Source organism: Chlamydotis macqueenii, chromosome 14 (assembly GCF_036417535.1).
Source record: "Chlamydotis macqueenii isolate bChlMac1 chromosome 14, bChlMac1.mat, whole genome shotgun sequence".
In the NCBI taxonomy this organism is placed as follows: Eukaryota; Metazoa; Chordata; class Aves; order Otidiformes; family Otididae; genus Chlamydotis; species Chlamydotis macqueenii.
This window is the reverse complement of record NC_141569.1, coordinates 15383579-15410204: the sequence shown is the minus strand read 5'-3', so window position 1 is coordinate 15410204 and position 26626 is coordinate 15383579. Positions and strand designations below refer to the sequence as shown.

At 43.2% G+C, this 26626-nt stretch overlaps 1 protein-coding gene across 1 annotated transcript in view; it reads right to left on the bottom strand.

Moving 5' to 3' along the window:
* Nucleotides 1-942: 942 nt before the first annotated feature.
* ADAMTS2 (ADAM metallopeptidase with thrombospondin type 1 motif 2) overlaps nt 943-26626 on the bottom strand; it is a 180889-nt gene continuing 155205 nt past the window's right edge. Inside the window, exons 11-22 of the mRNA XM_086758550.1 lie at nt 23894-24039; nt 22307-22482; nt 19040-19173; nt 18089-18212; nt 17364-17444; nt 15584-15747; nt 14254-14413; nt 13428-13560; nt 10903-11110; nt 9493-9622; nt 7920-8009; nt 943-3627 (exon numbers count right to left, since the gene is read on the bottom strand). Of these exons, the coding sequence (XP_086614676.1) occupies nt 3164-3627; nt 7920-8009; nt 9493-9622; nt 10903-11110; nt 13428-13560; nt 14254-14413; nt 15584-15747; nt 17364-17444; nt 18089-18212; nt 19040-19173; nt 22307-22482; nt 23894-24039 (2010 nt within the window). The 3' untranslated portion in view covers nt 943-3163. The remainder of the gene's footprint in view (nt 3628-7919; nt 8010-9492; nt 9623-10902; nt 11111-13427; nt 13561-14253; nt 14414-15583; nt 15748-17363; nt 17445-18088; nt 18213-19039; nt 19174-22306; nt 22483-23893; nt 24040-26626) is intronic.

The following is a 26626-nucleotide window of genomic DNA, read 5'->3' as shown; positions in this document are numbered from 1 at the left end:
GCGCGTGAGCGAGCGCACCCCTGCAAATTGACCTTGCCCAGCCTGCAGCAGTCCTGGCCACTGGGAGACACATCAGGCTTCCGCACTGGAACACGCCTTTCCTTTTGCTGCTTGCAGAAAGGTCACTTGAAGTTGCACCAAGTCAATTCTTGCCCCATTTGCTACTGGAACACAGCATAGAAGTCCCTTGGACAGAAGAGGCACTGCGTAAGGCAGTGTTTGAGCTGTAAGCACTTCCTCTGATGGCATTTCTTCCCATTGCCTGGTTGACTAAACCTACTCCTGATGCTATGGAAGAACAGAAGCTATCAGATGCGTTATCTCAGGCTCCTGGAGGTCAGAGAAAGAGGCTCCACAAAGTCCCAGAGAGTAAGACTTGTACCAGCCAGGCAGCAAACTTCTACCTCCCCATCTGCGTAACTTTAAGCCCCAACCCCTCTCTACCCTTGGGTTTGCCAGGGTTTTTCCTAAGTTTATCATAGGCTTGGATGTGCTTCTAGGCTATGAAAAAACTGGAGATTGCGGTTTGGTTTTATTGTCCACAGAACTAAAAGCAGGATAATAACTTGAAGGGGAAAAGATGAGTTTCACACTAACCACATCTGTGTAAAGGAAACGTGGAAGGCAAGAATCACTCACTATGTCTGCAGGCTGGGAGCCCAGCTACAGCTTCTCTCTCCCATGGCACAGCGGCTGGAATGATCTTGATTCAGACACATCTTCCCTGCTTATAAATAGCACGGTGGGTTTATTTCCCTTCAGTGCTCATTACCGCATTGCTCTGTTTTGCACAGATGTGACCTGACCCTACGCCGTTACTGAAACTCATCTTGTCTGTAGGCAGCCACAAATCCCTCGGCGCAAGGCTCCCGGGGCCAGCGCCGGGCTCGCCCACGCATCGTGGCTCTGTCACGGCAGGCAGGCCAGGCGGCAGGGCAGGCAGGCAACTAAAGATAAGCAATCTTTGACAGCAGGAAAATGCTTAGTGTCTCACAAGTCGAAGTCTGAGGTGGGACTCCTGCCACTGCCCCAGCCAGCCACTCCATGCTGCCAAACTGTTTTACTTTTCACAACCAGAACGGATTACTTTATTGCTTGCGCTGGCTTCTGCTTTCACATCTGCAGCCACATCTGCTTGGCCCAGGAGATGTTTTCTAGTGCTCTGGACTTGTACCAGGCCTGTTACACTTCCCAGTCTTCACGGTCTTCCATGTAACTCCCATCCCTTTACTGTCTGAGCTGGTCCTGAACACTCACCCATGTGTATCACTTTGGTCCTCTGTAAAAAGGGACACCTGATGCCATCACACCAGCTGAAAATATTCCTTCTCTGCTTTGGCAAGTATTTTTCTTATACCAAGTCTTATCCTTCAAAGACTTCTGGCCACAGCTGAGAACAGGACAGATCAATGTCTCTGTGCCGCAAAGACTGTTGCTCCTGTGGGCTCTCGCCCCCTTTCCAGAAGGACTCGCTTGTTCTGCGGTGGAGACCAGGCAGCTCGTTCAGGCATGGTGGCTGAGGGCAGGGTCGCAGGAAGCCACATGTGTTCACCATGCAATACTTCTGAAGCTATTCACCAGCTGCCAGGCCACAGAAGAGGTTAGACACTGCTGGAAATTCAGCACATTTCCAATAAATATGTGATTTTGTACACAGGCCTATTACTGGCACTGCTTCAAACTAAGACCAGCTCAGGCTGGTGGATGAGATCTTACTCTCAGACTGGAAAATCTGAACTAGGAGCCATCAGACATATCTAGTGGTAAAAGAAGGATTTCAGGGAAGCCCTGGTCTCTGCAGGAGGTTTACCAGCAAAGAGGAAACAAACGGAAGAGTCCAAGCCAGGAGACAGGAGATAACTGCTCAGATGCCACCCACAGCAGGAACCAGTCCATGCTCCCTGTCTCTGCGGTGTTATAGCCAAGCTGAATTCATCTTCTGATCTCCAACCAGGAATTCAAAATGACCTATGAAAACCATGATGACCCTGAGGGGAAAGAAGCACTCAAAGGGTTGTCAGGTTACACGTCTTTAAAGTTCCTAGCAGACCTGGTACTGTGAGTACACGCGTGTGTGTGTATGGATGTATGTGTATGTGTAACGGCACAGCAAACAGCCGTTCACTTCGGCACCAATAAAGCTGTCCTAAGGAAAGGAAGATAATACAAAATTATTTCCTCCAAAATAACCTTGTCCTACGGGATTAAAGAAAATGTTTTCTTAACAAAGCACCAAAGAAAAGGCAACGAGAATCCAGTCATCTTTAAGTTAAACAGTATGCGGGTAGAAAAAAAAATCAAACCAATAAAAAAAGCACCAACCAACAAAGATCACTGAGGCTGTTGCATTACAGGAACTTAAAGACTACAAAAATATGGATAATTGTAAACAGACAGACTGGGATGTTGTCAGTCCAAGTTGGCCGGATCTACCCTTCTAAACATCTTGCATGTATTCAAAAGTTTTAGAGAAGTCTTTGAAATTGTTTACGGAAATATGTAAACTGCTGTTTGCCAGTTTTTAATTTACACATAAATATATGGCTACAGAATTCTCTATATATTTTCTTACGCAGGCCCAGTTAAGAAAGGTACGTAAGCCCGTGCCTAGCTGAACCGCGGGAGCAGCCCCATTGCAGTCAGCTGAGCTGAGCCCAGCACGTCCCTAAGTACCTTCCTGAACCGGGCTGAGTTAGTGCCCGGGTTTATGCAACGCACAGAAGCATCACAGGATCGCTGACCACCTGCTTGTCACTGTCAAAGGGATCTATTATGTCTTGGGACTGTTTTCCTCCATCCTAAGTGTATCTCCCATTACTATTCCCAAGCAGTTTTACACAGGCATAGAAGACTTAAAAGAGCCCATAAACAAGAAACCTGCTAACCTGGCCTAGGTATTACGGTTTGTCTGGATTCAGTGAAACGCTGTGATGATATTGCACTAATACTCTACCGTACCCTGTAAACCTAGCCGCAAAAGTGTTCCGATTAGCACTTATGAAACAATCTGTCATTTCCATTTATAGTAGGCTTTAGAATTTGGCATCTCTGCCATAGCACCACTTTGATTTTTCCCCATTTTTAGTCTCTACAACATGGGCAATACTATGATGTTGGTAGCATCTCTATAAGAGAAAAATGTTGTTTGTGCCATATTTCCATTCTATTTTATTTTCCTAAGAGTCTCTCTTTTCCTTTTCTCAGCAATCAGCTCCTGAATTCGTTGATTCCTTGTCCTTTCATAAGGTATCCTCCTCCGTGTAATGATGTTGTGCTGTGATACTTCGTTATCCAACCCATCGATTTTATAGGGAACATCCACTGCGTTGATTTCTGGGTGCTCCTCAGTCGCATTGGAAGGAGGAGTATGTGTTTTGGAAACAGGAGGAGGGCTGGTGGCAAACGGTGTGGTGGACACACCCATGGGAGGGCTAAGGGTTGTCAAGAGCTCCTCCTCGATGACATTATTCTTATTTACGTTGGAATCAGTTACATTGTCGTCCTCTGTTATGTTGCTGTACATATTACAGGACTTGCAACACAGCTTATTGTAACCAGGAATCGAGCAGTAACGAGAGAGAACCTCCATGCGACAAAACATTGACTTGTCTCCTTGACAATGATCTTCTGAAAGAGAAAAAGGGAACAGATAAATAAAGAGCATCTTCACATTAATCAGAAAAAGAAACACAGCTGAAGCTTTGGCAGTGGGCAGGGTATTTAAAGTGGGATGGGAAACTGGCAAATGAGCCTTCTGTAAGAAGAAGCAGGCTTAATAAGAAACCTAAAACTTGACTCACTTGAGATGCAAAAGCTGATCTGAACTCTCTGTAGCAGCCCATCCATGCTATGGGCCGTAACACTGATTTTTGGCTTCACATTCTGCAAGCATAACCCTGAAGACTGTGCAGCCGTGACGAATTGCATTCCTGCCTTGGCTTAGAGCTCAAAACACACCAACAGGGCTGTGTTGTTGCTAATGCTACATTAAATCCCCAGAAAGTCATCAAGGTTTATACTGAGAAATCTTTTTTTTCCCCTCTTCACTCCTTTTAACGCTTTTCTGCAATCTAAGAGTGACTAACTACACCAGGGGTAATTTATATTTATCTGGACTGTCTCAAGAAAGTCAAGTCTTATTTCAGTGTGTACCATGTAACTCTCAGAATTAATCCATCTCCCACTGGAGGGTTTTTTTTGCCAGGTACCTCTGTTCTGAAAACAGCAGCATTGCCTGAGCATGGTTCTTGCTCAAAAGAAAAGTGGAGCATTTAGCATCAGGCTTTTCCCCTCCTAGAAGGAGAAAAACAACAAACTCCACTAGGATGGAGCCAAGCCAGTCCATTAATGACTGGAAGACTCAGTAAAAAGTCTTGATTTTTGTGTCACTGACTGGAAAACCGCAATAAAAGAGACAGAACAGTAATTGATAGGTTTTAGTCTGTTGATAGATAGGTTTTAGTCTGTTGATAGCTGCTACGATAATCTGCACTGTGATATAGGTGTTACGGCAGATCCTGACCTTACTGAAATACAGGTGGCAAAATGCAGGCTAAGGTGTTCAAGGGGAGCTGGTCAACCTGTTTTATTGTCTGAGAAACATTAACAGACTCAGAGACTACTCAAGCCCTCATGATACTGCTCAGAGGAGGTAGAGAACCGTACTGGAGGCGGACGGATGGTGGGGGGTTAGCAGGATCTACTGCCTACGTGCTCTACAGCTCCTGTGCCTCCAGGCTGAAGTGATGGAACCTGGAACTACCAGGAAAAATCCCAACATGCAGACCATTCTGAAAGAAAGAGGAGTCAGAGGGCTTGTAGGAGAGGAGAGGGCTCAGAAGAAGGGCAGACTGACCAACACTTGGCACCATCCGTAACAAAATGTTCTCTGTGACCAGAGTGCTGAGACAGATATGAAATCACTTCTGCCTCTCGCCCTGCTCTTACTACGTCTCCACCTACTCTTACAGTAAAGGATGAGTAACTCCAATTACTCGCCTTTATTTAGAGCGTACTCGATGGCAGACAGCATGCTCGAGTCAGCGGGGTTACTGGAGCTCGGATTTCACCATCCTGCTATGAACACAGACTTACCCTGCCAGCAACCTCACAGCAAAGTGCAGAACCAGAGCAGATTCAGAGATATCAAGGGAACTCAGAAAGTGTAGGTGTCGCCTCTTCACTCATCCTCAGTTAACAAAACAGGGCATTATAGGTGTTTAATTGGCAAACATATCAGTCTAAAAGAAACTAATGACTGTTGCTGCTGCTTTAAAATGCTAGTGCTGGCTGGGGAAGGTGGGAACACCCTCCCTGCCTTGTATTTATGCCCCGAGGATTGTGTTTGTTGCAGAAAAGCAAAATCCTGGTTCCTATTTTCAAATGTGTCAATCATTTCCATATTTTTCAAATGCTGAACTGAGATGCTGCTGGAAATACAGAACTCCTTCCTTACGAACCTAAGAATAGCACCTTGGTTTTGGAGACATTTTCAAACCAGTCTTTAAGAGCTGGAACGGGTCATACCTGCACGCACAGCTCTATACAAAGGACGGCATGTGCCTATACAACAGCTTTCTCTATTTTTACATACCACGTAGAGTCCCCTTTGAATATTTTTGCCTTGTGTTGCAGGACCTTAATGCAAGCTTCTCGAAATGGCTTGCAAAACAAAAAGCCAACAGGTATAACATTTAAATGCAGTTTCAACAAGGCATGTTCTTGGCTTTGTAAGAACCACTAAAAGCACCTTTAGAAAAATGCCTTTTTTTTTCCTAGCAAAAATACGTAACGTCAAGCTTAAAAATACATGAAAATAGAACTGCGTTATGTAATATGTTTAGTGACATCTGATAAGTTATATAAATAAACTCTGTCACTTATGAATGTCAGAATTAAATTTTTATCCTCTATCCAAACCAAAATATACAGATTTGCTGAACTTTTATTTATTTTTACTTGCAGTATGCATGACAGACTGGAAGTATATCTTCAAAACATCAGTAAGAAAAAAATAAATCAGTTTCACAGTCACTTTGGTACACATTAGTCTCATAAAAAAATATTGAAAAGCAAACTGAATTGGCACATCTTTAATATTATGTTAAATACATACAAAACACTAATAAAATATCCCTGATAAACCAAAGTGCATATAGACATAGTGCACAATGCCCAGATACCTTATTGCACCATTCTCTATAGCCACCCATCTCTTGAAACATCACTAAACATTGTCTATTTAAAGGTAACAGTCATGAATATATTGATACAGTTAAACACCAATTATTTTACATAACAGTATTCAGTGCCAGATACGTGTCTTTGCTTTTTCACCTTGTCATGTAAATTGTTAACATGTTTCAGAAAATTGTCTTATTAACAGCAAAATTTAAATATGTGATCACATGATAATGACAAGTTTGAAGTGCTACACTGTTGACGACCCAAAGATTCAAAAATGCCACTTTTCCAAAGAACATAACCAATGCAATAAGGTAGTAATTTGCTCCAAGACTGCGGTTTTAAAGTTGATAACGCTTCTACTATTGGTACTGACTGTCACAAACAGGTTTATGACTTCTGATTTCCAAATCTTCAACACAAACACGGAAGGTGAAGCAAAATGCCAGTTAAATTTCAGTAAGTCAGGTCACAATCCTGTCTTGATGAAGATATGGATATGTACTGTGCAAATTAACCTCGGATTAAATTTACTGCCTTCTTCTAGTTATCATTCAAGTAAAAACACTCTGTATGAAGATTAACTCAAGGTACCAGTGTACTGTTTATATTTAAAGCTGGATCTGGTAAATTAATGCCATTTACATTTCAACATTAAGGCATTTTTCTAAAATTCTTCTTCTAAGCAAAAAAAGCAATAAAAATTGAGGTAATTCTGTAGTAGGTCACACTGTTATGTTTGCCAGTTGACACATCTATAGAGCATACACACACGCGCACACACACACAACCGCACTGGTCACGTCAGACATGCACATGGTGAAAAAAGACCAAAGATGTAATGAGTATAAACAGCTTCGTGCTGAGCAGCTGGAGACATCGTAGTCAACAAAAACATCATATTGCCTCCGCCAGGTTAAGAAAAAACACCACCACCCAACCTTCAACATGGACCACGCCTGTTCTGCTTCGTTTTTGTTCCTAACAAAGTATGCAAAACTGGCAAAAATTGTGCAACAGGAAAAACGAATGCAGCTTTTCACAAGGAAAAATAGTTCAAACCACCACTAGGAGTCTGGCAAGAGCAGATGGTGTCGTAGCAGCACGGAAAATACTGACAGAAACTGAGCTTCCGCTTCCCAGTGAGCCCTCCACGGGTTACAAACATAAATGTGAGGGTGAGGAATAAAAATAAACAGCAAGGATGAGTAAAGCAATGCCACCGCAAAGGAAAATGGAATTAATAAATTCTTTCACTCATCAGACTACCCTGTCAATGAACTGAAGCTAGAGACTTATGAGATTTAGGGTTCTTAGATAAAGGAGAACTTTAGCACTACAAGGTGTCATTATTGTGATGTGATCACATTCACAATAAGTTCTCAGTTTTGCTATCAAACTGAACATCATGAACCAGTAAGAGCCTTTTTTCACCATCACCAAGCAACAAGCAAACCGATCCCAGCTCCCTTTCAGAGGACTGCAACATACTGTGGAGATCCACCTTCACACATCCAACACTTCAAGACCTCCACCACCAGTGCTACGCAAGCTCCAGAGAAGAAAGACACCAAGCACCAAGTGCCTGGTGTGAACAAAGATTCAGCCCAAGATTTAAACTTGGCAAAGTCAAGGGAACTTTCCGCATAGAGAGAAGAAGAGAGCAAAAGGCAAAGTCCACATTCGATGTGGCATGCATTTAAGGGTAAAGGCAGAGTTATAAATGGGTCTTTTACTTGAAGATATTTTCTGGATGGGGTAGTCTGGATCAGGTCTTGACAGCCATTGTATCATGTAGGTTTTCTTTGAAGGATCAGAAACGTTTCCTTGAATAAAGGAAAAAAAAAAAAAAGATGTAACACAAGATATATTAGTATTAAGTAGTTGACCTGACAGAAGCGGATAAGTTAAGAGACTGAGTGGGCTCTCATGGTGAAGGAGCACAGGGGAGGATTACGACCAGATTGTGTAGTTTCGGGCAGAGGGTGCTGTTCTGCCAGTTTGCTACAGCTTGCGCCCAGCACTTGACAGCCAACGCTGAAGACAGCCTGAAGGCCAGTTCCCCAGCAGTACTTCTCACAGCAGAGCTAAATAGGTCCAGGATACATCCAGCCTAGTTTAGTTATACTGCCTCTTCAAAATCTTTGTATTGGAGACCATAATTGACAGCTTGTTTATAATTTGGAATCAAAAGCTACCCTGAGAAATACATCACAAATAAAAGAGAAATATTAATTACTTAATAGGAATATGTAAAATGATCTCACAGGTATCATTTGCAAACAGCTGGAAAGCTAACATGGAAAAAGGCATTAGTGTCCTGGATTAAGTAGGAGAAAATTTACTGTAGCTTAAAAAAAATTGTGTTAGATAACCCCTGAAGATAACTTGTGCTTCACAGGATGGAAAAGAAACCTGAGATTGTTGCTGGAGGTGGGGAAAGCACAGAGGCATCTTTATACATGATTATACTTGATTAGCCACAATCCACCAGTCTCTTGCCAAGCCCAGCATGTCTCAGGGGCACAGGGCTGGATGCAGGCTTCTCACTCACGGGAGCTGTTTGCCAGCCGGATCCAGCCATCACTGCTGTGCTGAGGTCTGCCCCAGCCTCTCACGCTGTGCTGGGGCAAGCGGTGCTCCCCACCATGAGAAGAGAACAACCATGTGCCCAAGAAGCCCATCAGCCACAAAACAGCTCTCCATTTGGAAAGTCTGCTCAAAACTGGGGCTATGGAGATCTGCCGTCCTAGGCAGACGAAGCACACAAGTATAAAACTGGATGAAGGCATTTCATAGAATGATAGAATAGTTTGGGTTGGAAGGGACCTTTAAAAGCCCACCCAGTCCAACCCCCCTGCAAGAAGCAGGGACATCTCCAACCAGATCAGGTTGCTCAGAGCCTCATCCAACCTGGTCTGGAATGTTTCCAGGGATGGGGCATCCACCATCTCTCTGGGCAACCGGGCCAGTGCTCCACCCTCATTGTAAAGAATTTCTTCCTTATACCCAGTCTGAATCTGTCTCCTCCTATTTTAAAACCATTACCCCTTGTCCTGTTACAACAGGCCCTGCTGAAGAGTCTTTCCCCATCTTTCCTGTGGGCCCCTTTAGGCACTGGAAGGCCACTGTAAGGTGTCCCTGGAGCCTCCTCTTCTCCATTCTGAACAGCCCCAACTCTCAGCCTGTGCTCATAGGAGAGGTGCTCCAGCCCTCTGATCATCTTTGTGGTCCTTATTATTTCAAATAAAAGTAATCAGTATAATTTTTTTCAGCAAGTAGTACATGCTAGAGAAGACAAGCACTTACTTGGACATGGAGGTAGTCTGCAAATCCTTACGGTCTCTGGTTTATTTTCTTTACAAAGGCCGATAACATTGTCCCTGGTCCGGCACAGGACCGGGCGATCCTGTGTGCCGTTGCCGCAGCTGACAGAGCACTGAAAGGAGATGCACCAGTTAGACCCCAAGTCACTCTTTAGAAACAATGGACTAGAAATCAGTTTTTAAATTTTAAAAGATTGTCCTTTATTTGAGCTGACATGGTACATTATTTGAACCACCACAGTACCTACAGTAACTAAGCAAGAGGGAGAACTGCTGCTGTTTGTGGCATACCAGCGATTGTGAAACACTCCAAGAAAGAGCTTACGGTCGGAGCAATAAACAACCAGCCGTAAATGTGAGGCGTCTATTCATAGTGTGCGCCAGAGATGGCATTGCTTGTGATACCGCTTCAGCCCAGTGAGGATAAAAATTGTTCTTTTTGCACTTATTTGCATGGCACAGTTCCAAAACAACATGTATCTCCAAATGCAGCCACGTTTTTTAAACAATTTAATGGAGAAATGCTGAGACAAACCGTAAGGATCTTGCGTATCAAAACTCTAAGAACAGTTTAATATTGCAATATTCTACACACATTTCTTGCCTTTTGATTGCTACAAAGGTTTGCAAATTGAATAGATGGAGTTTCTTATTGCTCTAGTAAGTACTTTAGCAGAAACAGTCTGCGCATGGTGGCTCTGCATGTCTTGCTTGCACAGCGAGTTAGCCAAACAGCCAGGGATGGAAAGCAGGAAATGCCCAGCTCCTGACACTTGTTCTGGGAGCAACTGAATCCTGGTTTGCCCGTAGCAATGGCAAAGAAAAAGGGTTCATTAATAGGTTCCATAGTAAACTAGGTGAGCACCTGTCCTTTGGCTTATGAACAGAACCTTACGAGACTGAGCTGCTAAATCTGCTGAAGGCCTTCACGTTGAAGATGCTTGCACCTTTGAATCTCCACAACTGCTGGTGCCTAACTTCCTTAGGTGCCCTTAATCACAGTTTCTGAAGACTTTAAAGTCTTCTTTGCTTGAAATAAAATAAAACAGTGATAAAAGACTTAATTGCACTTCTCTCAGCTTAAGTCAACAGGTGAATGATTGTAAGCAGAGTAAAGAGCAAGTAAAAGTCAGCCTTCCTGATACGGCCACCTCACATGCATGGCTCACGGGGTCTGGATCATGCAGCATCACCACAAGATGGCTGCACCAACTGTTTCACTACCGCTGTCTCTTCATCTAACTCGCTTTCTGTGGCATTAGTAGCAGTGGCAGCAAGACACCCTCCCTATAGGTATGAGTTCATTGTGTCATTTGTATAGAAAGCACCAAACTCCAGGATTTTCTCCCCTGGATTGTAAGAAATTTCTTGAGATCTCCAGAGAGAGACTGACCTGTGACCAGGGTCCAATTCTCCACTGCCCTGGGCAGAGCTCCCGGTTGCAAGGCCTCCTGCCCTCCGGCCGGTCGTTGTTGCAGTACTTGGTGTGAACAGAGCGATTTGTGTTATCGTGGAGGGGCTGGATACATCGGACAGATCGTACTTGGTATCCTGTTTTCCCACAACTTTTGCTGCAAGGCTCCCATTCTCCTGTAACCCATCTGGGTTAGTGAAAAGAAAATAAGTTGAGTAAAATTCTCTCTCTGCTAAATTAGGTGAGTTCAAACTGTCTGTTGAACTGTAACTCTTAAACACAGGTTTAAAGGGATGTTAATACTGGTTCTGATATGGAAAAAGAAGATACGAAAAACCATAAGCAGTTATGGTGAGTTTTATTAGACTGTGTCCCTGAAAAATCAATACTAAGACCCAGATCTTAAAAATTACTTTCTCATTATCTCTGAGACAAGCATTATTCTTACTTTGCTTCATTTGCTTTGATTTTAAGCTGTCCCTTCCAAGACTGCACATAAAAATCTGGTAGTTTTTATGTCAAAAGCCACCCTAGCATGCTGTTGAGCTTCCCAGGTCTTGGTGCATGAGCTGTGCGTCGTCTGCAGGGAGACATGAGCGTGCACCAGCCATCCCCACAGTTGGTTCCCACAGGAGTGAATCAAAAACATCTGGGCTAGAAATGCAGCTCCAGCCTGGTCCATATCTGGATAACCCATGGACCACATCCCTGGCCATGTCAGACACCGTCTGCTGAAGCACTGGCAAACCCAGCTACACCACCAATGCTGTGCGTGCTAAGCTCAGGGGAACTGGAGTCCTCAGCATCATAAATGTTCAGTTTTGGAGAAGGTAACACTTCACTGAAAATCAGAAGGTCTGAGTTCATAACGTGTAAATCAATCTGGCCACTGAAAAACATCACCTATGGTTTGTAACGTGACGTAGCTGAAAACTTCGCTGATCATCTAAACTGGCTCAAGAATTACACCTACAAATTGTAAGGAACTTAAGAGCAAAAAGGACAGACAGGACCAGAGAAAATGTATGTAGACTACTGAAAGCTTGACTAAGCAAGTAAGTGAAGATATACAGCAGTCTATAAATATTTACAGAATGCAGAGATCTGCAAGAAGGAAATATTGTTCAATGTAAACAGTATTCATGGGATAAACTTAACCAAAAAATATACATAGTCTGAAGTAATATCCTGAGTTTGAAGCAATTGTCCTCACAAAATCCTGGGTTTAGAAATAGCATGGGCACAAGGCAATGCACTAAATGCTCCAGTTAAACAAAAAGTGAAGTGGCAATGTCACCCAACTTTCCCTCTGTACCCTACTGAAATTACACAGCTGTGGAGGAAAGCGAGCGCTGTGGAGCACAAAGCCATGAATCCTAAGGTGAATTCTGAGACAAAGATGATTTTTTTCCCAGCAGTGAAGAAGCAGCACATTAGTGCAGTGGGTGTCACACAGCTTCATAAAATCTCTTAAATAATTGTCTCTCCTATGTACCAGTGCAAAATGCTCCGATGCCATTCTATGGAAACGGAGGTGACTGAAACATTCAGGAATCCAAGTACAATTTAGGATCCTATTGAGTCTTTGTGGTACCTGGGTCCAATTATATTTGCAGCTGAAAGAAGAACACAGTCCCTTCCAGAGAGTCTGAGATACGGTTAGCTCATTGCTTCAGTTTTCCAATAAATACATGTTAAACCCTGAGCCATGCTGAGTTTATGGGGCACAGTTTCTTGAATTTTCTCTCTTTCAAATCTTTTTGGAAAGGAAGTTACGAAATATTGTATGGTATGTTCTACTTATTCACTGAGCTTCCTGGAATCCAGACTTGGTCCCCTGAGATAGAAGTTGGGACCAATGTACCCCTTTCTTGTTGCAGTAGGAACATGAGGAATATATGAGTCCTACATGTGGCAGGAGTAACCTGCTGCCAGTCAAAAAAAGCATCTGTCAAATGTGAATTAAAATATTTATAACACTTGACTATGTATAGCAAAGATGAAGGTACAACAGGCATACTGTGCTGTACAAGAGCAGCCACAGAAATCTAACAGGGCAAATGCTTTTCCCTGTATTTAAATGTTCAAAAATAAGTTGTGAACTTCAGGAAGATTTGGATTTCAGAGGCTGTAGACATTGGGTTTTTTTTATGTAGCACTCTGCAAATTTGTTCTTACATGGTTAATTCACACTGTGTAAAATCAACTGGTATAAATTAAATTTATGTCTATTTTTTATTACCTCAAGATGGCCTGAACACAAATGTCTGGATCAAGACAGCACGTCTTTTCTAATCCAACTTATTTCAGAAGTAATAGAAACCAGCAGTCCCAAAACCAGTATTTCTACAAGAAGAATACAGCATCGCATCCTCACAGTCCTGGGTGTTTGTAATGGTGCATGGAGGTGAAGCTCGTCACCGTTTTTCAGCTGACAAGCGCTAGCCGGGTGTAACGCCCGCGGCAGCTGCCGCTGAGCAGCGCCGGTGCGCAGTGATGCTTACATGGGCTGGGAGCACTCCTGGAGGTTGCACACCCTGCGAATGGGCTTCGGCTTTTGGATCAGCTCGCAGTAACTCCGGTGAACCATCTTGTGGTCCGTCTTCCTCCGGCAGCCGTATTTTGTGAATTGGTAGCCTGAAGAAAGACACTCTTCTTATTTTCAGTATTGGTAGATCTGACACAGGACTTGGGTTTCAAACAAAGTGCACATACACTGCCAAAGGTTGCAGCTGGAACTACCGGTGGACCCGCTACAAAAGGAACTGTAAATTGCACCAAATAAACACTTATTCATGTAGATTTAATACTCAGAATTGTTCATTCCCTTTATTTTTCACTACGGGCTATAATGAGAACAACATCATCATCTAGAATTTCAAAAATGTTCTGCAAACCTGCACAGCCACACCCCGGCGCTGTGACCTGCCCATCAGTCTGGTAAACGGCATCGGGGTCCACATCTGGCCCCAAAGGTCCCCTTGTAAGGTCCATATTGCAGGGTGCAGTTTTACTAAGGGGTGCCCCGTGGCACCTGGAGGTTTGGCACCCTTGCAGCTGGGAGAACCTCATCTAAATCTTCCACATTTGCACAATTTTTCAGTTTCATAAACATAAATCAGAAATGAGCCACCCCAGATCTGTCCCCAGAACCATTTAAGTCAGATTTTTAACTCCATTTGCTATTTATTTATCTATTTCTTAACTTAAATAAAGCCCTCCCACACTCCTGGTCTCTCTAACGTCTTGTGGCAATGAATTCCACACGTGGTGTTCACTCTTTCAATTTTCTATTAATCAATTTCGAATGCTTTGGGGTTTTGTTTTTACCTCCTCCACAGGGTTTTGAACATTGGGACCATTTCTTCAAAGCCCATTCATATGACACCGAGTCCTCTTCCAAAACATTATTGTTATCTACATTCAAAGAATCTTCATGGATCATGTACTTGTAAGTCAAAGATATCTTGGCACCACCGTGAGGAATCACCTAGTAAGCAAAACAGATGTAAGGGAAAAAAGATTTGAAAGACTGATATCAGAATCTATGTGAGATGACGTGAAATAGCAGTCATCATGGCTCAGCTAGAAAAACATCCCCGAAGGGATTTAAACATTTTAGCTGCACTCAACACATTTTTTTTTTCCCCCCGATGAAAAAGTATCTCTATCCTCATGACACAGAGTTTCTAAACTGCACATTAAGAAAGGCTGTTGTTGATTTAGACTGATTTCTCTTGCCAGTATTGGACTGACTTCACGGTACTAAATTTTTTCCATATCCCATCACAAAGGAAGGAAATGTTGTACTAAAATGATAATGGATAGTTCCAGACAAGGCAAATTCAAATGCACAGATAACTGAAAGCAGTGAAGAAAATTGCTTATATTTCTGATGAAACACAAATATTCTTACAAGAACCCTGGGAATTCTGTGAAGCCTGTTACTTAATCCTGACAGTAATATAAACTATTTAGAGAGATTTTTCCTATCACACTGCACTAAGACAAATGCAAAAAAACCAGAACTTAATGTGAATAAAGTGCAAAATATTGGTCCTTTGAAAACATAATATTTATTTCTCCTCTGACATTCAGCTGGTGTGGATCAACAGACTACAGCTGCTTTCAGGGGGATTCTGAATCAACCTGCTCATTGCAGTCTATTGTTCGCTGCTTTGCAGTGAAAAAAGAATAGAGGGGTGGGTTTGGGAACCGCAGAACTGGCTGTGCCCTGACAAACTGAGCCTGGAAGCTCCAGAATCCTGCATCTGCCTTTGCAGGACTCATTTTCAAAATATGGATGGGAGGAGGAGCTATTTGATCTAGCTGAAATGAACTATTTTGACCTTTTTTTAACTAATGCTCACACGTCAGACATAAGTAACCTGGAGACTCTTTACAGGGTGGCCATGCGCTAGGCCATCCACAGGAAATACTCAGGAGAGCTGGCTGCTCAACGCAGAACCCTGAGTTATAACAGCTCTTGAACAGAGCAACAAATGAGGAGAAAGAAATTAAAATACATCTTCCATTGTCTTATAATTGAAGCAGATGTTTTTCTATAACTCACAAGAGGAATCTAAAATATATTATAGCACATCACAGCTCTCTAACTCTGACATTGTGTTCCGCGGAAGATGGTTTTCATTTGACTTACCAGAATAACTATTCCATTACGCAGTGGCCCCATGGTCTGCACGGTTTCTCTATCATCGTCATTCCGATATTCCCACTCCACACCCATGTCAATAAATACTTTCGAGTCTGGCACATAGTTGTCTTCACTTAGAATGAATCTCCCTGTTTCACGATTTTTAATTGCTAGGAGCAACACAAGAAAAGTGAGTACGAGAAGTTTGCTTCTTATCTCGACTTTTGTTCTGCCCTTGTCCCAGAGGAAGAAGCAGGCAAGGCCAGTGTGCGTTTTCCCTCTGTTCCCTCACAGGTTTGGAAAGACTTTTTCAGGTGTTTCACTGAACTGCCAGCGCTTTCCTGCTCAGCTACAGAAACATCAATCATCCTTTTTTTTTTTTCTTTTTCATAGCCTGCCTTGCCAGAGAAACGAGGCCAGCGTGACTGCACCGCGTGAGTCCGTCTGCCTGCTCCCGAATAACAACTTCTGAATCCGCTGGCCGAATCCGAGCCAATTTGAGAGCCGGCGGGGGTCCCACGGCTACTCAGCTCTTCCACACACTGTAAGGCAGCTCAGGGGGCTGTAACTGCTCCATGAGAGAAAGGCTACTGGGCTAACCCCCAGCGGGTCCCCCAGCGAGAGACAGACGCTAGAGGCTGTATGAATTCTCCCGTGCAGGCCCAGCCCTGACACCACACAGCCCTGCTCAAGCCCCCGTTGCTCAGCAGGCGCCTGCCACCGCACACAGCACCCGGTTCCTCTGGCTCAGCTGTCACCAGTGTCCCATCCTCCGCCCGGAGAGACTTCAGCCACCTCTGTGTTGGGACTCTCAGTTTTCTCCCAAGATGGAAAATTTGTTCTCCTCGTTAGAAGCAGCAGGGACTGTTTGTTATTTACCAGCAGATTTTAACTCTCTCCTCTCTCTAGCAGCTGCCTGAGCATCCTGCTCCATCAGCGCTGGCCCCGACAGAGAGCAAAAGCTGTTCTTGTCCTGTCTCTCACCTACCCCACATCAAAAGAAGAACCATAGAATAACAGAATCATAGAATGGTTAGGGTTGGAAGGGACCGTTAAAGCCCATCCAGTCCAACCCCCCTGCAAGGAGCAGGGACATCTCCAACCAGATCAGGTTGCTCAGAGCCTCATCCAACCTGGCCTTGAACGTTTCCAGGGATGCGGCATCCACCAGCTCTCTGTGCATCCTTGTCTGAATCAGCAAGCGATCGCTCTCCTGATCCACAGAGCCAGGCTGCACCGAGCAGCAAGGGAAGTGTTCACTGGTGAGAAACTGGGATGGCTCACAATACAATTAGCAGGCCATTCGCTGGGAATCTACTTCCAATTAATAACAGCCTAGCAGACACTGCTTCGCATTGATTACAGGGCACCGCGAGGAGCGGATTTCAATTACTTTCTAAGCTGTGGGATTGATTGGGCAGCCTTGTGTCAATACCGTTAGCAACGGGGTAGAATCTGCAACAGATTTGGATGTAGCTGGGAAATGACTGAGGATGGGAAGCACGTTACAAGAGATGCACACAAAGATAACGCATTGCAGCGCATAATGTGATTCAGCTCCTCTTCCAGCAGTTTTTGCAGATGGGCATGCCATTGCAGGAGTCTTCTGGCTAGGACACAGGGAAATCAAACTGCCAAACGAGTTCCCTTTAACATACTTAAAGGAAGTGCATGGTGTGGGAGGATAATGGGTAAATAAATGCATAACTACATTGTGAGGCTCCAGGGACAAAAATAAACAGCAGAAAAAATAGTCTGACTGAAATTTTTCCTACTTGTTACTTACCAAGATTATGACTGGTGGCGTCTGTTTCCTGGATAAGTAAATGTCTTGCACCAACAGGAATCTCAAACATCTTTATGTGCCCTTTATTGTCGTATTTGAAAAGACAGTAACTGGTTAGTATGCCATGAAGACAAAAAGTCTGTCTTAGGTTTTAAAATAAACCTTATTTTCTAAAAGCAGTGTGTGTTACAGCAAGCTGAACCTAACCCAGTGCCATTCCCATCCCCGTTTCTGTGCCAGGTGATGGAACATAACAGGGATAAAGGGCTTTGGGTGAGGAGAAAAATGCCTTAAGTATCATCTACAAACTGACTTTTCTTCAGACTTAAATGGGCTTCGAGTGCCACACGCATCCACAGAGAGAGGCCATGCAAGCTTCTGTCTGAGAGCGAGCGATGACAACATATTATTGCGGCACGCCGGTGATTTGGACAGAGCGGCTGAGTGACATCAGCACTACAAACAAGTCCACAGCTCTCCAACACGGACAACTGCAGCCCTCCTCTACGCATGCACTAGCCCTGGTACCAGCAGACTTAAGTGATCGCTGGACAAAAGTCTTATTTTCAAATTCTAGAAACATCTCAAAGTAAAATCCAGAGAGTTTATTGGAATTAGTGATGCTGTAAATGATTTGTGATTGCTCTGGCACTTTCCGTGAAACAGAAGAGATCTAACAAAAATACCCTAAATTCCCCAGAACAAAACACACCGAATGCACTGACCTGGTTTCTTTGGTATTCTTGAAAATGTTCCTTTCACCACTTTGCAGTGGGAATTATCTCCTCCACAAACACCACACTTATCTTCCTGCTTCGTGGAACCTATGACCCTGTCACACCCAACTTTCTGCGCACAAAAGAGAGAAACAGTCATTCTTATTTATCCGTTCTTCAATTCAAATGAGTCTTCACTTCAGAAATCAAAACTCAGACCTCTGCTTCAGCAAAATAAGTACAAATTGTGGTATTTTCCTGGAAGATCAACATCTGAACGGATTTTAATACTTTCTGTTCCTATAATATTGGTCAATCAGGTTGACAAATTATATTATGCTTGACAGTGGCCCTCTTACTGAAGGAAAGCAGCATGGTTAAGGAAAAGCTCTTAAGCCTCAGTTTATCTTAAAGCAGATGCTTAAATTCCAGGAGAATCAAGCGTCTTTGTGACGAGGATAAGCACCTCCACCAGTGCTTTGCTCAGTCAGAGCCTCTAATTCTGTTGAAAGATGACCTGTGGCAGATCCCAACTTAGAGGAACTGTCATTGATTTTTTTAAAATAGCACGATCAAATAGAGAGAGAATGCACATCAGCCATATGTTAACAGCACTTTCCTTGAAAGCTGCTGCATGTTCCTATTTCATTGTACATTCCACCCCCACTAAACCTCAGCAGGAAAAGCTTTCAGTGAAAGCTAATTGTAATAGTTCATCTTAAAATACTGCATTAAATATGACTTGTGTAGGTAGGCACTGTTGGAATTGAGTCACATGCAATGTGATGGCAACTGTGAATATCATGCATAATATTGTGACAATAATCCTAATGAAAGCTCCTTCTTGCCCAAACCATTATCATAGTTACATAAATAGTCATTCTTGGAAAGAAACGCTCAAGCTACCATTTTCATTGTTTTCACAACACTAAGCTCTGAAACAGGCCATCAAAATCTTACCAAGCAGTCTCCTCGCACGCAGATGCTGTAAGCGTCCTTGTAGGAGCAGCGCGTCCCATCGTGCACCATCCTTTTCATATACACCACATCCCCTGTCTCCTTTGATTCGCAGTACAGGTGGCACCTCTCCTTAGCTGGAAAAAAAAAAGCGATCCAAATTGTGGGTGTTCAGGTTGAACAGTTTAGTTGCTGACTTTGTGAACAGCCCCTTTTGGTAGTGTTAGCAATCTCTTCTTCCTTGCATACATCACAGAACACAACACGGTACCCCATAAATCATCGATGCTTATCCGCTTCCAAAGGCTATGTGAGCATTTGGGAATTGCTGAATCAAAAAGCACCCATGTGTCATCTTCAGAATAATGTAATTTGCTTTGATAGTGGGGCCTCTATTTAACCTTTTGTTGGATGAGGCAATCTGGCAGAGGTTTCTGCCGTTTGCTACACGACTACCTGTGAGAGATGGAGGTTTCTGCAGCAGTTTCTCCTGTACTGCATGTAAATCTGAAAAAAGGCAAAGTCATTTTGCCATTAAAAGCAGCTGTTCAACACTGAGTGAGTCTGGCATCCCAATGTCTTCAGAGACAGCTGGGCCATACTGTTTTCTCCTAAACATGAAGTTAATTCTCCCTTATTGTTGTATTTGTGATAGTTTAAATCCTTAAACAAGATGAGATGTCAAACAGATTCTGAAAAAAACCCCTTTTTTTTACTGCTAACACATGCACAAACAGCCAGACAAGCGCACCTCTTTCTCCTATCTGTTCCAAAGAGCTAAGAACAAAAAATAAAGCTGAAATGACTAGTTGATGGCTGAATAAAGTTGTATTCTACCAATGTATTTCATTTCACCCATATCTCTTGCTGTCCCCAGCCCCATAATAGGATTCACTGTGCTCTCCTTGGCAGTGAATAGCAGATGGCCTTTCTGTTAGATGAAACAAACACAGATTCTGCTATTTTAACATGATTAAAACTTGGGACACTTTCCCCACCATTTAAAACAATAATGACCTTTCCATTATAGCGGTTCAATTAAAATAAATCTTCACAGGCCCTTTGCGTTCTTCCCCTGTACAGTTCCGTGGCCTCTGCCCTCTTTAATAAAGTCCCTGTTATTGCTGCTGGTGTCCACATCCACATGGCCACTGGGTATTGGTACATCAGAGACCTTTGTTACTGTTCCTGAACAACGCAGAGATGTCAAGCTGAAAATGTAGGGTCTAGTCTATTGAAACAGGTACTTTACTTTTTTTTTTTTGTGCAGATTCTTAATAAGGAAATATGAAGATCATAATAATAACAAACCTAACGTATTTGCACATATTAGAAACATTAAACGGTGCACAAAACGTAGGTGTGTACACACACATGCTCTGTATACGTACCCACGCCCACCCCACGCATAGCATACGTTCACAGTACGCAATTAAATGAAAACATTAGAAGGTCTGACTGGGCGCCAACAACTCTGTACAGGGCTTTATTTTAGAGAGGGTTCTCTTCCCATTGCTTCATGAGATCAGTAAATGTGCAAGTGCCATTAAACTGAACCCCGTTAACTGCAAAGAGTTATTTTCTTTCTATTCACTGGTGTTGGGCATAGTAGACGTGCAGGAGCGTAGATGTGACCATATGCCTGCCCGTTCCCTGCTCCCCATGTGTTTCCTTCTCACTTAGTTGAGGCTGGGAGCCAACAGCCAATGTCACTCCGCACTGCCCTGGTAGCCACGCGGCACAGGGGTACATGAGGCTGGAGATGGGGTGCTCAGGGGACATGGAGCAAGACAGAGATCATGGCATGGTGTGGCACCGGGGTGCTCAAGCACACGCTGGGGTGTAGCCCAGCTTGGTGGCTTTTTTCTGGTCACAGGATGAGACACTCGTCTCTGTCCCCATCACATACACAATGTGTCAGACACGTCCAGCTGAGCTGCGTGTGAAGTGTATGGATTTCCGTCGCTTTTGAGCTGTGACTGCATTATCTGCACAAAATATGTCACTGATACGCCTTATCTTCACAAAAGGGGCTTTTAAACACATTAGAGTTCAAGCATAAGCCACCCTCTGGCCTTGTTTTCACAGAAAAGCTGTTCCCTCTAACAACCCTGCACGGGGTAAATGCAACTCAAAAGGCGGCTGCAGTTACACCATCGTTATACGGGAAACCAGCGGTGTCCAGCGATGAGTGCTCAGACATCAGTGAGCTGGTTTCTGACCCAGGAGCTATTGAATTTAACACAAAACCATCTGATTAGTTTCAGTGGTCTTTGCAGCTGACTGCTCCAAGGGCTGAAGCAGAAGCAAAGGTCTGCGGGCCACAGCATTCATCCCCTCTCCCTGTGCCAACAAAGCTATTTCATGAAATTAAGCTGTGAGGCTGTGTCTGCGCCTCTGAAAATCCCAGATTGCACAAGATGGCATGAAAAGAATGAGGGAACCCTGAGAACTGCTTGGGAAGAAAGTCAGGCAAATTAATTACAAAGAATTTGCTATTAACTTCTGGGAGACTGTCCTCTCACTGGAATGCAAAACAATTCACCCAAAGCGACCCTTCCCCTCCCAGAGATGGGTGCCTGGCTGAGGACGGCTCAGGTGCCCGGTACCTGCCCCTTCTCACACCAACCCTGCCCTGGAGGCACAACAAGCCTGATACTATTCTCATAGAGTATTCTCATAACAGAATAGAGACTGTTCTCATAATATTTTCCAAGTTCCTCATAAAGTGCAGCTTGGGGACTTCCTAAGTCGTGGCTGGAGCTTGGTGTTTAATAGCTCTTAATGGATTATAGAACTTTCAAGAATTTCTCTAAATCACTTCTAAAACTTTTTGGCATCTAAAACTTCCTGTGGCAATGAATTCCAGTTTCATTATATGCTGTGTGGAAAAGTACTTCCTCTTATTTGTTTTAAATCTGCCACTTAATAATTTTATTTGATGTTCCCAGGCTTGTGTTATGAGAAACACTGAATAATCATGCCACTCAGAATTCTGTAACTCTGTCTTTTTAGTCTAAATCATCACTCTTTCAGGGTGAAAAGTCCTAGGTTATCTAAACTCTCCTTAGTCAGACGTCACTGCTTATGTTTGGTTTATTCTTTCTGAGTTCAGCCGTGGGTTTTTTAGCAATGGGGGCAGCAGTGAGACTGGAACAACCTGAGCTACCTTGGCAGAGTATTTAAAACGCAGACACATCGTGCAGGGATACAGAGATCAGTGCTCTCCGTCCCTCTCTCAACAGCCACTGAACTGACGGGAGCGCTCACCATCGACATGTTCATAGGGGAGCCAGTGGTGTTTCGTGTTCTGGTACTCAAAATAAGGATCCCACTGCCGGCACTGCTCCTCTCGGAAATCCTCCAGGTCCTTAGGACAGTCCTGAGTGTTGCACAGCTGGAACTCGTAGCTCGGCCCCACGCATGTGCGGCCTCCGTTGGCTGGACTGCGGGGAGGAGAGAAAGGCATGGTTAGTTTTGAATCAAGCATCTATCAAATCCTTTGAGGAGTAATTTAATTCTCAGCCATGTCCGTAGGCACTTGACGAAGCCGAACGTATTTGTGGTGTAGAAAACACGTATTTCCTTTAAAAAACTCGCTCTTAGAAAATAATTTCTGCAAGAAAAGTCTCAAATCACTTGACAAAGGCAAGAAAAGCCATGTTCTTGGTGCGGCCCAGGAAAGGAAAGCATGAGCAGACGAAGCGACTCATTCACATTCACCCCTAAGCCAGCAGCAAACCCAGAAACCGCCCAGCTCGGCGCTGCGGCCCCAGGCAGACGTGCATCAGATCCCCGTCGGACCCGGCAACACTGAGCTCAGGAGTTGTAGCTGGGTTTGCACCCTCTTCCAGGAAACACAGAAAACATTTTAAATAGTACATTAGGCTTTTCCTACATGAAAATAGATTTTACAACTAAAACCGTGCCCAAAACTGTAAAGGTCACTTTCATGCTGCCAAAGTAATAAAGGCTGAAATGAGAACTGGTAAGTTTTTTCTTAAGAATTTTCATCAGAAAATGCTGCCTCAGAAAACCTGAGGGTTTTTTTTTAATCAATGATAAGATGACTTTTAATCCTACTCAGATTTGATCACTTTATCAGCACCAACTGAGCAAGCCAATGTTAAAAATCGTTCTTTCTGGTAGAATCATTTAATTCTGACAATTAGTTCAGTTCTTGCTGTTAAGATCTTGACACTTAATGCTATTGCAATAAGACAGCAATAATTACACATTTCATGTAATTTGTACATATCAAACTATATTAAATATATTATACTTCCAGTATTACTGAAATTAAGTCATTCTAGATTATCTAGATGAGTTATTTATAAGTTATCAAAGCAAAACAATTCAGTATTATTAAAATTAACTTGGGGAAGATTCAGATCTCTGAAGCTTTGTTCAAGCTTGGAATCAAAATGGTTTGAAAATATTTTAAGACTTTCTTGTTAAACTATGTAAAAAAGATGTATTAAACAAAAATTTTAGAAAGGTATATGAATTAAAAAAAATAATCCAGGAAACCATTGTCACTATTTCATACTCACATACTAAAATAAGACATATGTAGGGCGCTAAACTTTCATTCATGCTTTATGCAATAGTCTAATAGCACTTTCAAGATCCTTGTAACTGCATAACCAGCTTAGTGGATGGATAAACTGAGAAATAAAGAAGATTCATGACTTGCTAAGGGCCAAAAGTAGAATTTCTGACAACAGATACTACAGGTCAGATTTAACAAGCGCTGCTCAACATCCTTTACTGCCTTACTGTGCAATTAATTTAGCAAGGATTCTCATAATTTATTCACCCCAGATCAGAAAAACATACGTGTGTGTGTATACTCACTGTGGATTGTCACACTGCCGTGTCCTGTACTTCACCCCCGTGCCACAGGTGCGAGAACAAGAGCCAAACTTACTCCATGCCCCCCAGTGTCCATCCTGCTTCAGGATGTCCGGTGTCAGCCAGATGCAGTGGCCTTTAAAGCAATGCTAAACGAGAAAATCAGATATTGAAATGATCATGTGTTTAAATTACATCATATGAGAAGCTGTGATTTCAGATTTTTTTTTCACCTCTCCAGGAGAAAGTAGTGAGACTCACTGTCAGAGCGTGCCCACGACGCCAAACTCACTCAGATTTTATGAACTTACACACGTTAAGTATGCACATACATGCTTGCAGGATTCAAGCCTACCAAGTTTGTTAAACTGTTCTCAGCACTGCATGCCTTCATCACGTGTCTGCAGCGGTGATTTCAACACAACTAATAGAGTGATTTAAGGGAAACGGCAAAGTCCCCAATCTTGGAGGCTAAAAGTTAAATTCTGCCCCTGCCATCGCCCGCAGCCACTCCAGGCAGCAATGGCGAGAGCCTCGCCGCATCATCCTCCCCAGCCCCTTCCAACTCAGCATACGCATTCCTGCAATAAATGTGATCAGCAAGTGGCATGAAATTAAAGCCAACTCACATTTTAGACATTACTGCTGTTAAATAAAGAACTCTCGCGGTCTCACTGGAGATCTCATACTAAACGGGGCCAAAATACCAGGAAACATTAATTGGGAAGCAGCCCTGGACAGTCCCATTCTGCACAATTAACCATGCCCTACTAGGCTTCCTGTTCTTTCCCCTGATTTTTATAGTCATTCTACATTCTAGGATGAAACACAAAATTTGCTACATTCCCCAAACCTACAAGGGGAATGTAGGTTTGCAAGAGCCTTTCTTTAAGAGCCTGCATAGCTTCAGTACTGACACTCTCTACTGTCTCCTCTCCTTAAAGAAACCCAACAAAGCCTTTCCACCAACTTCCTCAATCCCTAATCAAGGAATTATTTTCTTAGCAGAAGTCAGGATGAATCCTTCTCAAGGATCACAGATTCTGGCCCTTTCTACTCCTATTTCTGCTTTCATCAAAGTCTACTGATGAAGTGTGGGTGCTGGAAAATATTTCCAGCCCAACAAATGCCTTTGCATTAGACTGTCGCAGTTTGTCTGCGTTAACGGTTCCTGTCGGGATAAGAGCTCTGGCTCGGGAGCACAGATGGCTATAACAACAAGTGCAATCAGTCACTTACTTTCCTTAACATTCCAGTCAACAACAACATTTTACACAGCTTAACAAGCCCTGGAACGCAGGAATTTGGCAGGCGGCACAAGCCGAGCATATGGCTAAATGCATGCTGCCAGCAAAAACAAAACCAGAAGATATATAACAGGAGAGCATTCTTAAGCATAGAGCGATTAGCGATCGGGAAGATAAATTTAAAAGTGATGGATAATCATTAATAATGCTGAATTTAAAGAGAGAATCATTAGTAAAATGGTGACAAGACACAGCTTACTGTTTTGCTAATCTGCTCAGCGACTGTCTCTTTATTCAAATAATTTATTTTTTGTGCTTATTTGGTTCGACAAGGAGCAGAAAAGAGAGTAGAAATTAGGTTTCATCTATTCATTCTTTCTTATTACTTCAAATTCTCGAAGTCAAAACCTATGAAATAGCCGAGTTACCCCAAAGCCAATTATACCAATCCTGCTCTGGAGCTGTAATGGGCAGATTTTTCTTAGCTGTTTGACAGAACAAGAGATAATTCAGCAAAGCATGAAAGAAATGCAAAACGCTAACATGTCCTTTGCTTTCTTCAGTTTTGAAGCTTAGCATTGTACCCTTCAGGGACTGTTTACTTATGGCTTTAGAGAGGTTTGTTTGAAAGAACCGTTCAAGTTGTTGGGCCCTGTGTAGCAATGGGACCGTTCAGAGATGCAGGGGAAGCTGGCAACGCATCAGCTTGTCAATACAAGCTTCATCTGGGCTTGGAAGCTGATGAGATGTGACAGCTCGTGATCTGTTCTTGCTTAAACATCCTTTTATCAGGGTTCTGCATCCCTCGGGTGGAAGTTCCACAGCAATCACTGAATTGGTGTTGAGAGCCACGTAGCGCACGTTCATTGTGTGATGATCCAGGATCCAGTGCTCAGACTCCGCAGAGGAGAGGGAGAGATGTGTGATGTGTTTTCCAATCTCTTTCCCCTGTTTTAGCCAGGAACAGGGGGATGTGGGTTTGCAACAGCCACTAATAAACCACCTATTTGACACTGTGACTGGTCCCTGAACTGGAAGGCAAATGTGGAAAACTGTTATTGACTTTGCTGCCTGAAGGAAAGAGCAGCACTGATTTTTACTGGAGAAGCTGGTCACACGCCGATTGTTGGGAAGCTGAGGCAGAGCTATCAGGAGGCAAACATTTGTGTAAAATGAGTCATCCCCAGCTCTGCCTTTTTGTTTGTGGATTAAAAGAAAGGAGCCTACATAAAACAAAATTATTTACAAGCAAGTCTTACCCTGCGCAGACCCATGCAAGACAACGCTTGAGGAGTTAAAACCAGAGATAGAGGAACCTCCAGTGTAATAAAGGAAGCTAGAGCCAACCTTTCCTATTGCTACTACATTAACTACATAATGAGGTAGAAAAGAGCCAATTTCAACCACTATGCCCTTCATAAACAAGGGGTTTCATTTAAAGAGTGAAAGGTATTAAAGTTTGGTTGGTTTTGTTTTTTTTTTTTTTTGT